At 42.2% G+C, this 12,220-nt stretch overlaps 1 protein-coding gene across 1 annotated transcript in view; it reads right to left on the bottom strand.

Annotated features, from left to right (window-relative positions):
* The window catches only part of LOC103769786 (inositol 1,4,5-trisphosphate receptor type 2-like), a gene marked incomplete at both ends in the record, with an annotated part of 20,199 nt that overhangs the window by 2,561 nt on the left and 5,418 nt on the right, over positions 1–12,220 (bottom strand). Inside the window, 5 exons of the mRNA XM_008937021.1 lie at positions 62–145; positions 660–758; positions 5,954–6,112; positions 6,806–6,946; positions 8,055–8,170. Of these exons, the coding sequence (XP_008935269.1) occupies positions 62–145; positions 660–758; positions 5,954–6,112; positions 6,806–6,946; positions 8,055–8,170 (599 nt within the window). The remainder of the gene's footprint in view (positions 1–61; positions 146–659; positions 759–5,953; positions 6,113–6,805; positions 6,947–8,054; positions 8,171–12,220) is intronic.

Here is a 12,220-nt window from a genome sequence, read left to right as displayed (position 1 = left end):
TTCCCTACAGTCACACGTCATGATTTTTCAGATTAAATAATTAAAAAAAGATCATACTTACTCCTTTCAGTACATCATCTCGATAACTACTGAATTTCATGAACAAAGTTATTTTCCAGCTTGTGTTACAGTTGACAGCATTTACCTTTGGAGGGAAAAAAAAAAAACAGAAAATACAATTATAGTCTCAAGGCATATTCTTTTCTCTTTGAGACATTCTGTTCTTCTAAAAGACCACGTCACATCTAAGGTAGCAGGGGACAATGCTTAGCTATACATTCGTATAGTTTCTAACACGGGTCCTGAAGCTCTCAAGTGTTAATGAAAATGATGCTGATGTTGGAGAAGATTCAGTGGGTAAAAGGCTCTGTTGACAGCCTACCAAAGATGACCTAAAGAGCTGTTGGAAGAGGACTTACTCATACATCAGTGAGAGTTTTAGGTACTTGAGCAAACCTCACAAAGCCTTCAGTGCTAGACAGAACTGTGCCCAGAGTTAAGCATATTTCATCTTCGTTTTTTGAGCCTAAGCTGGAACCAATGTTTAATATTGACCTCTGACCCATGGTGGACTCACAGGGGGTTCTGCTTACCAGTGAAGAACAACATATAACCCATCTCAGAGCAGCAGTTACCCCTCCTCCCTCCACTGAACTCACCTCTTTGCAGCCAGGGTTATCTAGAAGCTCAATGTTGCTGGCATGTAGAGGCTGCCCTGCATTGACTGGCATAAGAACAACTTTATCTCCCACAACAACCTGGAATTCAAACATAAAATGCAATTTAGACCTATGTAATTATCCAATAAAATGAAGTAATGTTTCATTTTGAGAGAACTACTCAAATGCATGCTCTAAGAATGGCACCCAGTGAATTTCTTTGCAGACAATTGACACACCAGCTCTGTTCACCCACGCCTCTGCAATTGCTTGGGTTCAGTATTTCACACTAAGGAATCCTCACATTCTCAGTATGCATGTCACCTGGTTCAGAAGAAATCTAAGAATATGAAATAGATACAAACTTATGAATTTCAAAAGCAGATCAGTTCATCTAGAACATATATTAACTACTCTTTATCCCACATACAGTTCTGGCCAAAAAGCAAAGAAAGCTTAGAAAATAATTTGTACTCAGACAGCAAGCCTCTTTTCTCTCCTTTGCTGTCAGCCATCCTTTTCCCATCAACATGTCTTTCATTTCACAAAAGCCTTTAAAAATTTCCCTGTGATAAGACTTCTTTAGCCTGGTAACTCCCCAACTCTGTGGACCATCTTCTGGCAAGTGTCACGACAGGCTCAGGAGTTTTGCTGTTTGGACTGTATGACTGCAATCTGGAAAGGAAGATAAATCACCAGAAATTCAGAGAGAGGCAAACACTCCATCCCCTCTTCTGTTATTCCCTAATTGGTGTTTGGACCTCAGCACAGGCAGCAGGTACAGCAGCCGAGAGACTTTCTCTCTAAAAGAGGAATTCCTAGCTGACTCCCTGCAAACAAATTCCCACTCCCTTGCAATTCTTTACCTATACAGACAGGGAAAAACAATACATGAAAATGCCTTTGACCTAAAAAGTGCTTGAGACATGCATACGGAGAACTCAGTTCACACCTGGAAAGTGAAGGGGGAATTTTTTTAAAAATCAATGCACATAGATTGGTTGGCACTGGGTCCTGATTTGCTTATGTTGTTCACAGCAACTTTAAGCACACACACAAATGAAGACAAGTGGCTACATGTGATTTTTGCTATGTGAAATGCTGTGTAAGCCATGCTTTCTTTTGGAAAACAAAGAACAAAAAGGGCTTTCTGCATCGATCAGCACATTCCCTGAGAAAAAGCAGAGCCAAATTCAGCCTCATCTAACTTCAACGCAGGTGAATTGGGCCCACTGCAGAGGTGAAAAAGAAGTTTACCTATTCTCCACCAACACAGCTAAAACAAATGGTAGCAAAAGACAGTGTCATCATGCTCAGACTACACACAGAAATCCTATATGATCCAAGTAATAAGAAAAAGTTCACTAATGGAACCAAAATAATGACAAGATGCCTTTAAGTTACATTACTTGTGCAATACATTCTCGCATGCCATGCTTCACACAGACATTACTTACAGCCCATTTTAAGAAGTTATGACCAGACAATTCTTAACCAAAAAACCATCAGGCTTGCATCCTGCAAAGTGGAATCAGGACTTCAAGATTATTGCGAGTACACCAGGACTATAATAACTTAATTAGCAAGAAAGCACATGATTGAGCATCTTATTTAAAAAGGATTAAAAAAATGGAAGTTCCATCTTTCTTCTTCTTCTTGCTTCCAACCTCCCTAGGTCGCTGGGAAGGAAGGGATAGAGACAATTTCACAGTGCTTGTTCCCTCTGTACACCACTGATAGAGGGTGTAAACAAACTAAAAGTGAAGAAGGAATCCTGTTCTCTTATACATGGCTGCCTTGGGCAAGCTGCAAGTCTGCTCTTTTGAGTACCTCACATCCCCTGCCCAGTTAGTTTCTGGCTCCAAATAATGCCCCAGCATGCCCAAAACACTGGAGGCAGACAACTCACATGCCCACTTGCCTGTATGTGAACTGTATGGAGATTATAGAAGACAGAGCAATGTATTCCCAAGGTTTTGCTCTGCAGAATTAAAATTGACATCATGTCTTTCTCCTTTTCTTTAGCTACCCTTGGGCACAGCCAGCCAGTGTGCTGTAGATCAGCAGTGGGTAACAGCTTGACAGGTCTCTGGGACTTCCTCCTTAGATACAGAGATGAATTTGTTATAGTTGCATCATACACACAGCTTTTGAGAATTTTATAACCAATTCCTTTGACAAAATTCCTACCCTTTCTAGTCTATGTAAGGAACTTCCAAAGAATGATTAAATTCACAGTGAAGCCGCTGAGAATTCAGCTTTTGAATTCAAGATAAACCTAAAGCATCCTTCAGTCTTGGATACAGTGGAGCTCACACAAGGTAATTTCTAAATTCATACAAACCTACTTGGCCCTGGCTTTGTGAAGAGGGTACACTGAGGCCACAGCCTGAGCTGGCTGTGTTCTGTCTTCTGGGTGGCTGACCAGAGCTGGCAACACTTCAAGTGACTCTGTCATTGGTACAAAATCAGTAAGCCCACCTGACAGCTACATCTACATCACAATCAAGGAGGAGTAGTAAATACTGTAGTAGAGGTGTAGTATATCACAAAGACTAGCAGCTACAAAGAGCTGTATTGGGTATGAAGATGCAGCAGCAGTGATTTCAGTTTGGACCAACCATCCAGGTAGGTTACCCAGGCACACTGAAGGCTCTGCTGTTCCATCTCCATCGCTTTCATGTTATAACCACATCTGACAGTGGCACTGCTGGCACACTTCAAAGATCAGGAGGATTAACAGAACTTTCCCACAGACAGCTGGGCATTTCCCAGGTACAAGACCACCTCCCTCAGCACGATGCCAGATCAAGCTTTCAAACCACTGACGTGTCAGACAGGAGAGAATGCAATCCCCACAGAGCTAATCCACAGCTACCAGTGCACGTTCTGCTGTGCAGCAGAGCTGGAGCCAGCTCTAGCCTTAAGCAGTCACATCTTCCATTGAAGGAGAGTTGGTTTATGCTTAATAAAAGTCTGCATGAAATACTGCAGTTATGCCATTACTGTAATTTTCAGCCCTATTTTTTCATTGCTTTCATTGGCTTGTAGAACTCACCAGCTGCTGATGAAGCTAAGCTAACCCTCCTTCAGAAAAATAACGTTCAATATTTGCACAAGGCCAAACAACTGTGATTACTTACCAGAAATCTCACACCCATGGCTTCTTTTATCACAGCTTCCCCTAGATTAAACCATCTTCTTTTATTTTAGGATATATGCCATATTTGGATCTATCTTGCCTGAGTTATCTGACACAGTAGCAGTAAATCAATACTCACTTCTAAAATATGTTTTCTTAGGGAACTTCCTTGTCATAGCACAGAAACTGAGAATAAAAACGCCCCAAAGTTTCCAAACAGAATAAGGGCCTGATATATCATCCTAGCTCCACACACTGAGAGGTCAGAAAAGTATAACTAAAGAAAAGTCCTTTAAAATCTAACCTACTGAGTGCATAAAGTGGCCCAAACTTATGTGGTATTAGGTGCTTTGTAGATGAGCCCCCCAGAAACTAGCCTTTAATGGGCACAAGTCTGGGAGTAACTGAGAGGGAAGGAGTGGGTACAAGGCTGGAGCCTCTCTCCATCTCTGAGAGGCAAATGAAAGATTTCCCCCATCACTTGCTACCCCTTGTCCCACGTACAACAGCTGCCTAGTTTCTGAAACTGTTGAAAGGGTGGAAATGTGCCAGAGCAGCCAGGAGACAGCTACCAAAACACTAATACTTAGCATCAGACATTTGCAAAGAAAACCATCTGACCTGTTTGGGTCTGGCAGAAAGGAGAACAAACCTGGGTCTCAAGATTTCCCTCTGTAAAATGTAATGGCCCCCCAGGGAACAAACATCTGCAGAGTGGGACGTTACAGCAGTCACTATGATGATTTGCAAACTTTTCACACCAGCAAAACTGTTTCCAAACTCTTATGTGCCCACTACAGTGTGAAATTGAATTAGAAGCTCTGCAGTACTGAGGGATGACTTTCACGGCTTAAGATCATTCTGCTGCTTTCATCTGTAAGGGCTCACAATGGCTTTGCAGATCACAATCTGGGAACACCAGGTCCTCAACTCTGGAGAGCATGGCAGGCACTTATTTCTCAGGTATGAGGGCATGAGAAATTAAGAAGCCAATGAACTGATTTTATGCTATGAAATTTAGCCAAAAACCTTAAAGCAGTAAGTCACTTCTGAGGGAAAGGAATATCAGGTTACTGTTTGATCCACAACATTTACTTTCCCCAGCTGAAAAGCCATGCAAAGGTAACCCAGAGGGCTACTCATGTTCACTGTTTTTCTCTGCAACAGACCTGGGGAAAAGAAGAGCTTCTCTCAGACCCTTCTGATCAGTGCATAGAGCAGGGGAAGACTATGACTTCAGGGACTTGTGACCAGGAGCTGGGAATATAGTCCTTCCCCTTCCCACAAGAGTTTGCCAAAAGGAGATACAAGCACCCACACTCATCCTGGAGAGCATCCCAAGAGCTGGGTAACCACAAAGTTAATGAGAGAAAACACAGGAGAAAACAGGCATTCTTGTCTGCAGCCCTGAGAGGGCTCTTCCACCAATTACTTCACAGGGGAGAGTGGCCAAACATTCCCAGCCAGGTCTAAAATATAAAACCACAGAAGCTCATCATGTGGCCACCCCAGAGGCAGATCTGAGTTCTCCACACTGGGCACCTAACCAAGCCACAGCCAACAGAATGAAGAACCAAGGTTTGATCTCATGGTGCAGCTCTCAGGTAGCAAAGAGCTCTCCTACATATTCCTCCTCTTACCAATACACAAGGTTCTGTTGAAACCCACCCAGGAAAGACTCACCAGGCTATACAACTGAATTCAAGTCATAGATGTCACTCTCAAGTTGAGAGGGGATACAGATTTACAGAAATCTGATGGATTTCCTAGGGATATTCTCTGCTGACTTCTTGAAAACAATGTTGCCCAGAATCTTTAAAAAAAAAAAAAACTTTAAGAAAAAAATTTACTCTAGCTAGTGTAAAACTATGATGAATTAATAGCTTTGTAAATCTGCACACAACAGGTGGACTTGAGCAAAGATGCCCCAACACAGGTTAGTAGAGGCTCAGATGAATGTGGCAACATTTCAGACTCCAGACCATATAATTTGGTAACACCTCCTAGTTTATAACAAAAACTATTAGTCCCAAGGATTACTGAAGATTTTTTTTTTTTTCTGAACTTAATCCATTAAGCTTTATGCTATTGGCAAAGACATCACCTCTTCTGTAAACTTCCTGCCTTTCACACATTGAGTATTTCCACTTACATTGTCACCTTCACTCCTCAGTTTCCAGAATGGCTGGATGTAAAACCAGGACCCCTCGTTCCCTGCAGCATCCAGAGACACCCGCATAGCATTCTTCTCCAGCAGAGCTGGCAGTCTCTTATTCACTGTGAGGTACTTGTTACTTTTTATGTGCAGTAGCTGTGAAAAAATAATAGTTGTTAAAAAATTAGTACAGCTGTTGCTTCTTCTCCCTTCAGACAAAAGAGAAGGTGCAGGTTCTCACACTGGGGTGATTTTTCTTAACATACATAAATGCAAATTAAAACTAGAAGAGAGTTATCAAAGTATAGTGCAGTTTAGGAAATCAGATGCTGTGTCTTAGATTGAGATATGTGTCACTGATCCAGTTTACAGTATATACTGCACAGGTAGGGCACGGGTCCACTGACAGTGCTACCTTCCAGGAATTTCATCCATTACAGGAAAGCTTCACTGCACTTAAAAACATAACTTCTTTCTCATTTATATGTCATGAAGTACAAATGACTTCAGTGATTTAAAAGGGAGCTGCACAGCACCTGTCTAATATTATTTTTTAAATAACCTTGAAAATAAAATATATATATTTACATCCAGATTCTAAAGCGCAGCAACAAAAATTACACACAGAAAAAAATATTTTATGACATGTTATTTAAACATGAATAAGCAGCACTTCTGGGAGGCTTTAAAACAGGCAGAAAAACATGGTTTGGTAAACTTCATCAAGTTCTGTTTACCAGACCCTCGACAATCCAGATTACAGTGGTTTCATTTTCACTGTAACCTTGAAATGAAATGATATTTCCCTCCCAACTCTGAGAGAAGGCAGCTGGATTCCAGCAGGTTTACCTGTATGACATTGCTGTATTTTACAATTTCACCCAACAGCTTCCTGTTCTCGCTTTCGTTCTGCTTTTGCTCCAGTTCTGCTGCATGCTGCAAGAGAAAGATTACTTCTTTAAACTCTACAATATTAATGTCTGTGTTCAGCTGCAAGAGCAGAAAGTGTAAAAAAGAGATGGCATCACATTTAAAACACATCCTCCAAGCAGCAAGCATTACTGCACTGAATATATTAGCACCCAAATCCTGCTGCAGCATCATTTTCTGAACTCTGATTACCCAGCCCCTCTGTAATGATTCTGGCTTTTTATTATCCAGTCACAATTTATGGATCACACCTGAAATTAATGCTATTTTAAAAATTTTCAAGCACAAGAAGTAATTCCAGGTGCTTTATTTCATCCTGAAAGAGGAAAAAGACAGGCCTATGATTAGCTTCTCCCTGTTGCCATTCTTTTTCCTTGTTGGGGTTTTCACTTCATGCTAATGCATGGACTTTATGCTTAATGAAACAAAACTATTAGGTCACACATTACAAAACCAAGCCTAAGCACAACAGTCCGGGTCAAACACGGTTAGAGAACAAACTGTTAGCTCCTAGATCTAATTGCTGTGTAGCTCTAGCTACACACCACGTGCCTCCCTTGCTGTTTTTACCTGGGAGCACTGGCAGCCTCTCCACTGCTCATGAAACTATCAATCAGGTTTGACATGACCCTGTTTTCACTTAGTCTTACATATTTAATTATAACATCAGGCCAGCTCTTTTTCAAAGACAGAGGAGTTGCTCCATCCACACTGTATTTGATGCAGAACAGAATCTGCACAGTGATTTAGAGAAGAACCACCTAGACTGAAAGCAAAGGTAACTGCAATTCTGAAGAATTCCCAGACTGAAGCATCAAAAACATCCCTTTGTCCACCACTCTGGCCAGCTCTTGGAAAAGACCTCTCAAATGGTAACATGGTTTAAAACGGGGCCTGCTCCTGGTTTTAACAGCTCTTTATTTTATAAAGCAATATTTTGCTTATAGTGAAGTCACAACCCCCAGCCCAAAATAAGACAAAAAGCAAGACAGGGGCCATAAATGCCAGTCAGGAGGTAGTAAAGTTAAGGAGAACATGAAGTTGCTACTGTGGCATAATAATACCCATTGCGGTGGTTCCCAAGGTACTTGTTATTATTCTTTCTCATTCTATTGTAATTCTACAGCCTGCAGATTGAGATAAGATTACAAACACAGATGTCTCTTACTTGGAGTTTCTTCAGCAGTGCTGCTTCTGTGTGGTTTCCCTGTTTGGCTTGCTTGGCTTTCCAGTACTGCTTCTGGGCTGAATATCGGTTCATAGGACACACCTTGAAAAGGCAGTCTGGGGAAGAGTGAAAGAAATTCATAAGTTGAAAGACACTTCCTTCATTTGTAAGCATGCTTTGGTTGGTTTTCTTTTTCCAGAAATGCCTAGGTACCACTGTTTAAACACCAACAGCTTGATAGCAATGAGACCCTAAAGAGTGTGGCAGAACATCTGAGTAGAACCTAAAGCATTCAATGTCCCACACATGCCCGCTCCATGCAACCTCTCTGCAACCTCTGGAAGAGTCCCAGACTGTGAACCTGCCATATGCAAAACTGCCTGGTGCTTTATTAGTGCTCTTTGCAGCACAACGTTACAGACACACCATTTGAAGGCATGTGAAACATTGAAAGAAGAGTCCTGCTCTCTGTACACCCTACATCTGGCTGCTCTGCTCCTGGCACTGCTGAAATGAAGGACCACATGGGCATTCAGCTGTAAGCCACCAAGGAGGTTAATGCAGTGTCTGGGTCTACGTCCACCTTCACTAAGATTGAGTTAAAAAACCCTAACAGTAAAAAACTCAAGTGACACAAACTTGAACACCACCTCCATCCAACAGACTAGGTGAAAAAATAGGCAAGGAGGGAGGGAAGGTACTGAAGAGGAACCACCCAAGCAGGGTGGCTGCACAGATGACAGAGGAGCTGCACCCTAAGGAGACTGCAGCCAACAGCAGAACCAGAGAGTAAGAAATAAGTAGCAGCAAAGGAAAAAGAGTTGCAACATGCAGACCCCCATCCCCTCCCCATCGATGCCCCCCAGGGCCTCTGCAGCAAGAGGCAGGGGGACCAGGAAGGGGGAGAGATGTGTCCAAAGGGCTGCTTCCCTCAACGCCTGTTCAATTGTTCATCTTTATTTCCCACCACCGGATTCAGTTACTGTTAATTGGCAATAAACTAAATTTTGTGAAATTCCCTGACTCAAGACTTTTGGTGGTTTTTTTGGACTAGTGACAGACAGCCCTTTAGACTGGAAATAATGTTCACCATTCATCCAAATCTGACTGCTTTTAGAGTGATAAATGATAACCTGGTACTGCACGGTCCCAATCACCAACTGCTCTAAAGGTAGGCTTGAAAGACATTTTACTCAGCAAAAGTTGGTTCTTTCACACCCACATGTGTCAACTGGCAAGAGGGATAGCAAAGTATTAATCAGCAATTAGTTTTGCTGGGAGACTATGTAAGAACACACAGGACTGCATGTATATTATAGTGTGAAGCTCTTCCCCAACATGGGTTGCAATTTATAGATCACAGAATGGTAGGGATTGGAAGGGGTCTCTGGAGACCATCTAGTCCACCCCCCCACCAAAGCAGGTGCACCTAGATCAGGCTGCACAGGAACACATCCAGGCATGGATGTCAAAGGAAATTCTGTCCCATACTATTAGCCCTCCACATTTAACTGTCACAGACAGCCAAGCACTCTCTGAGGACTAATCCACCCAGAGGAGAACAACCTCTGAAGAATTTCTTTCTTCCTTCCTTCACGTCAGGGTCTCAAGCAGGTAGAGATGGGAGGGATGGAACTACCTAACTCCAAACCACAGCATAAGCTAGAGCCAGGTAATAGCAGTAACATATCCTACTTAGAAGAGATTTTTTTTCCAGGACTGGATTAAGAATAAAAAGGTTTCTCTTCTGATCCATCAAGCACATCCTGCACCCCAATTTGACCAGAATCAGCAAGGTCACTTCTCTGCTGGTTATCAGGCAACTTTCCCACAAAGAAAAGACTCTGAAACACCACTGGAAAGCCACGTTGCACAGAGTGTGGCACAGACAGTGCTCCTCCCAAAAATACAGAAAAGTTAGCTCCATGTAAGCAACGTGAAGTGCTTGTTTACCACCACACTTAACACAGTTAATGGCAGACACCACATAGTACAGAGTAATTTGAAAACAGGCCTCTCTACCCTCAGCTCTCCTGCTGCCTTCTCCAAAGCGAGTCCCTTTCCAACAGCACTGACTAGTCATCCTTTCTGTTATCAAAGGTGCTGCAAATACGAAATAGCAACCACAATATCAACATGAAGGACACGTTCCAGGTACACACGTCATCAAGTGTGTAGGTGGCCCTGCTGAATACACCAACCTCGCATGTCATTTTAAAATACAGTGTAATCTCATATTACTATCACAAAAACATCAGCAGGGGAAGCTCTGGAGAACTCTCTCAAAGTCATGGTCTGAGTTTTTACCCACACAGTCAGGTCAGCAGCACCCAGTTTCTGTTTTACAGTGCTGCCCTATTCACTATCTAACTCCCACACCAAGTTTAATATCTGTGGTTGCTAAGTACCCAAGACCTATTCCAGCTCTCTTACCCACAGCAGCACATGCTGTGAAGTCCCATCACTCCTGTGATGAGAAAAGTTTCCCAACTGCTCCACCTCTATGAGTGGAAATTCAAGTGTCAAACTCACAACCTCTCTGTAGAAGATGCTAGATACCAAGGCAATTCCTATTCTCATTTTCAACACTGGAATTACCCAGGGAGGCAGAGGTTTAGCTGAGATATATCCTCCATATATCCTCCAACATATCCATTTCTTCATAGTTTATAAGGGGTTACTGAAATCATGTTACAGTAGGAGCACCTCTCGCAGTACAACAGGAGAGGGAAGGGAAATACAGTCTGAAGTCCAGCCTGGCCTTGCCTTTCCCAAGCAAAAATGAACTCTCATTACCTAAAATTAAACAGGCAGCAGTCTCAACTATCATCAGGCCCAGCAAAGCACAGCTACCTGATGTCAGTGCTGCCAAAACCACTAGAGAAAGACCGTGCCACACGTTCCTCCCACCACCTGCACGCCCAGGGCTAGCAGTTTGCCAAAGTGCTGGCTCTCAAGCCACAAACTAAGCTGCTTTTAGTTCTGCAAATACACCATTTGGCCTCTCATATATTGGCCACCATTATACCAAGCTTTTGATTGCACTGCCCCTTCCCTTCACAGCTATCAATCTTCCTCCACTATTCATAGTGGCAAAGCTTGTTCATACAAGAACAGCGCCGGTGGTAAAACTTTCCTTGGCACTAACCCAAAGCCCTCACCAATTTGCTCCCTAATCACAGCCCTGAGTTGCTGTTCCTAGGAGAAAACTTTATCAAAGCAAACCCAATCACCTTGCCAAGGTGTTTACTTTCATTTCAACGGAGAGTGTTTACCATGAGAATTATATCATACAACTCAGAGCACATAGTTCCCATAATATTTTGGACACTAAGAAGGAAAAAAAGACACAACACAAACCAAAACACACCACCAACTACAAAACATAGTGTACTGTTAAACCATAATGCATGCTGGAGGAGGCTAACTTTGAGTATCAGGATTTCAGCTCATAAGACAAAAATCCCACTATTATTTTCTGTAACAACCGGTAATTAACGTGCCTTCTCAGAAGACTTCATGAAACACTTATTCCTCTGAAGTAACAATACCTTCTTTTTATAGGACCAGTCTTCACGTCTCAGTTACTCCCCACACATCCTGCTACTTGAGTAAACACATCACTTCCCATCCTCACGCAGAGCTTCAAAGCACAGTGCTACAACTCAGCAGAGAAATGGGAGATGTACACAGATTTGGTGAGTCTGCCTCCCAAAGGTGGGTCAGTCCTTCCTAGTGACAGTTCCCAAAGAAAAGGAAATGCAGAGCAGGCACCAGATAACCTCAGTCACCACACTTCATCTGTAGCCACGCTGCACAACACAGCTCCCCTGACTTGCAGTCTAGTGCTTTAGAAGTTGAACTACCAAGAAGTTTTTTTTTTAAATCAGTATTAATTCAATTGTATTATTCTCAATTTAGAGATTAAAAAGTTCATATTCTTTGTTTCCAGACAAGCTTTTCTTTTTTTTTTTTTTTTTTTTAAGATTCCAGATATAAAATAAGTAAATTCATTCTTTTTTTTTTCTGGGGTTTTCCACTTACTTTTATTAAATAACAGTAGGATAGTATATAAATGCAAGCTTTGTGGTCCTAAACGTTGGGAGGGGAAGCTGTGCTTGCCTAAATAAAGAGGAGAAGAGAGAAACTGAGGCAGAAGATTATAA

This window comes from Merops nubicus, unplaced genomic scaffold (assembly GCF_000691845.1).
Source record: "Merops nubicus isolate BGI_N331 unplaced genomic scaffold, ASM69184v1 scaffold14293, whole genome shotgun sequence".
Lineage (NCBI taxonomy): Eukaryota > Metazoa > Chordata > Aves > Coraciiformes > Meropidae > Merops > Merops nubicus.
The sequence above is the reverse complement of the archived record's forward strand: the minus strand, read 5'-3'. Positions and strand labels throughout refer to the sequence as shown.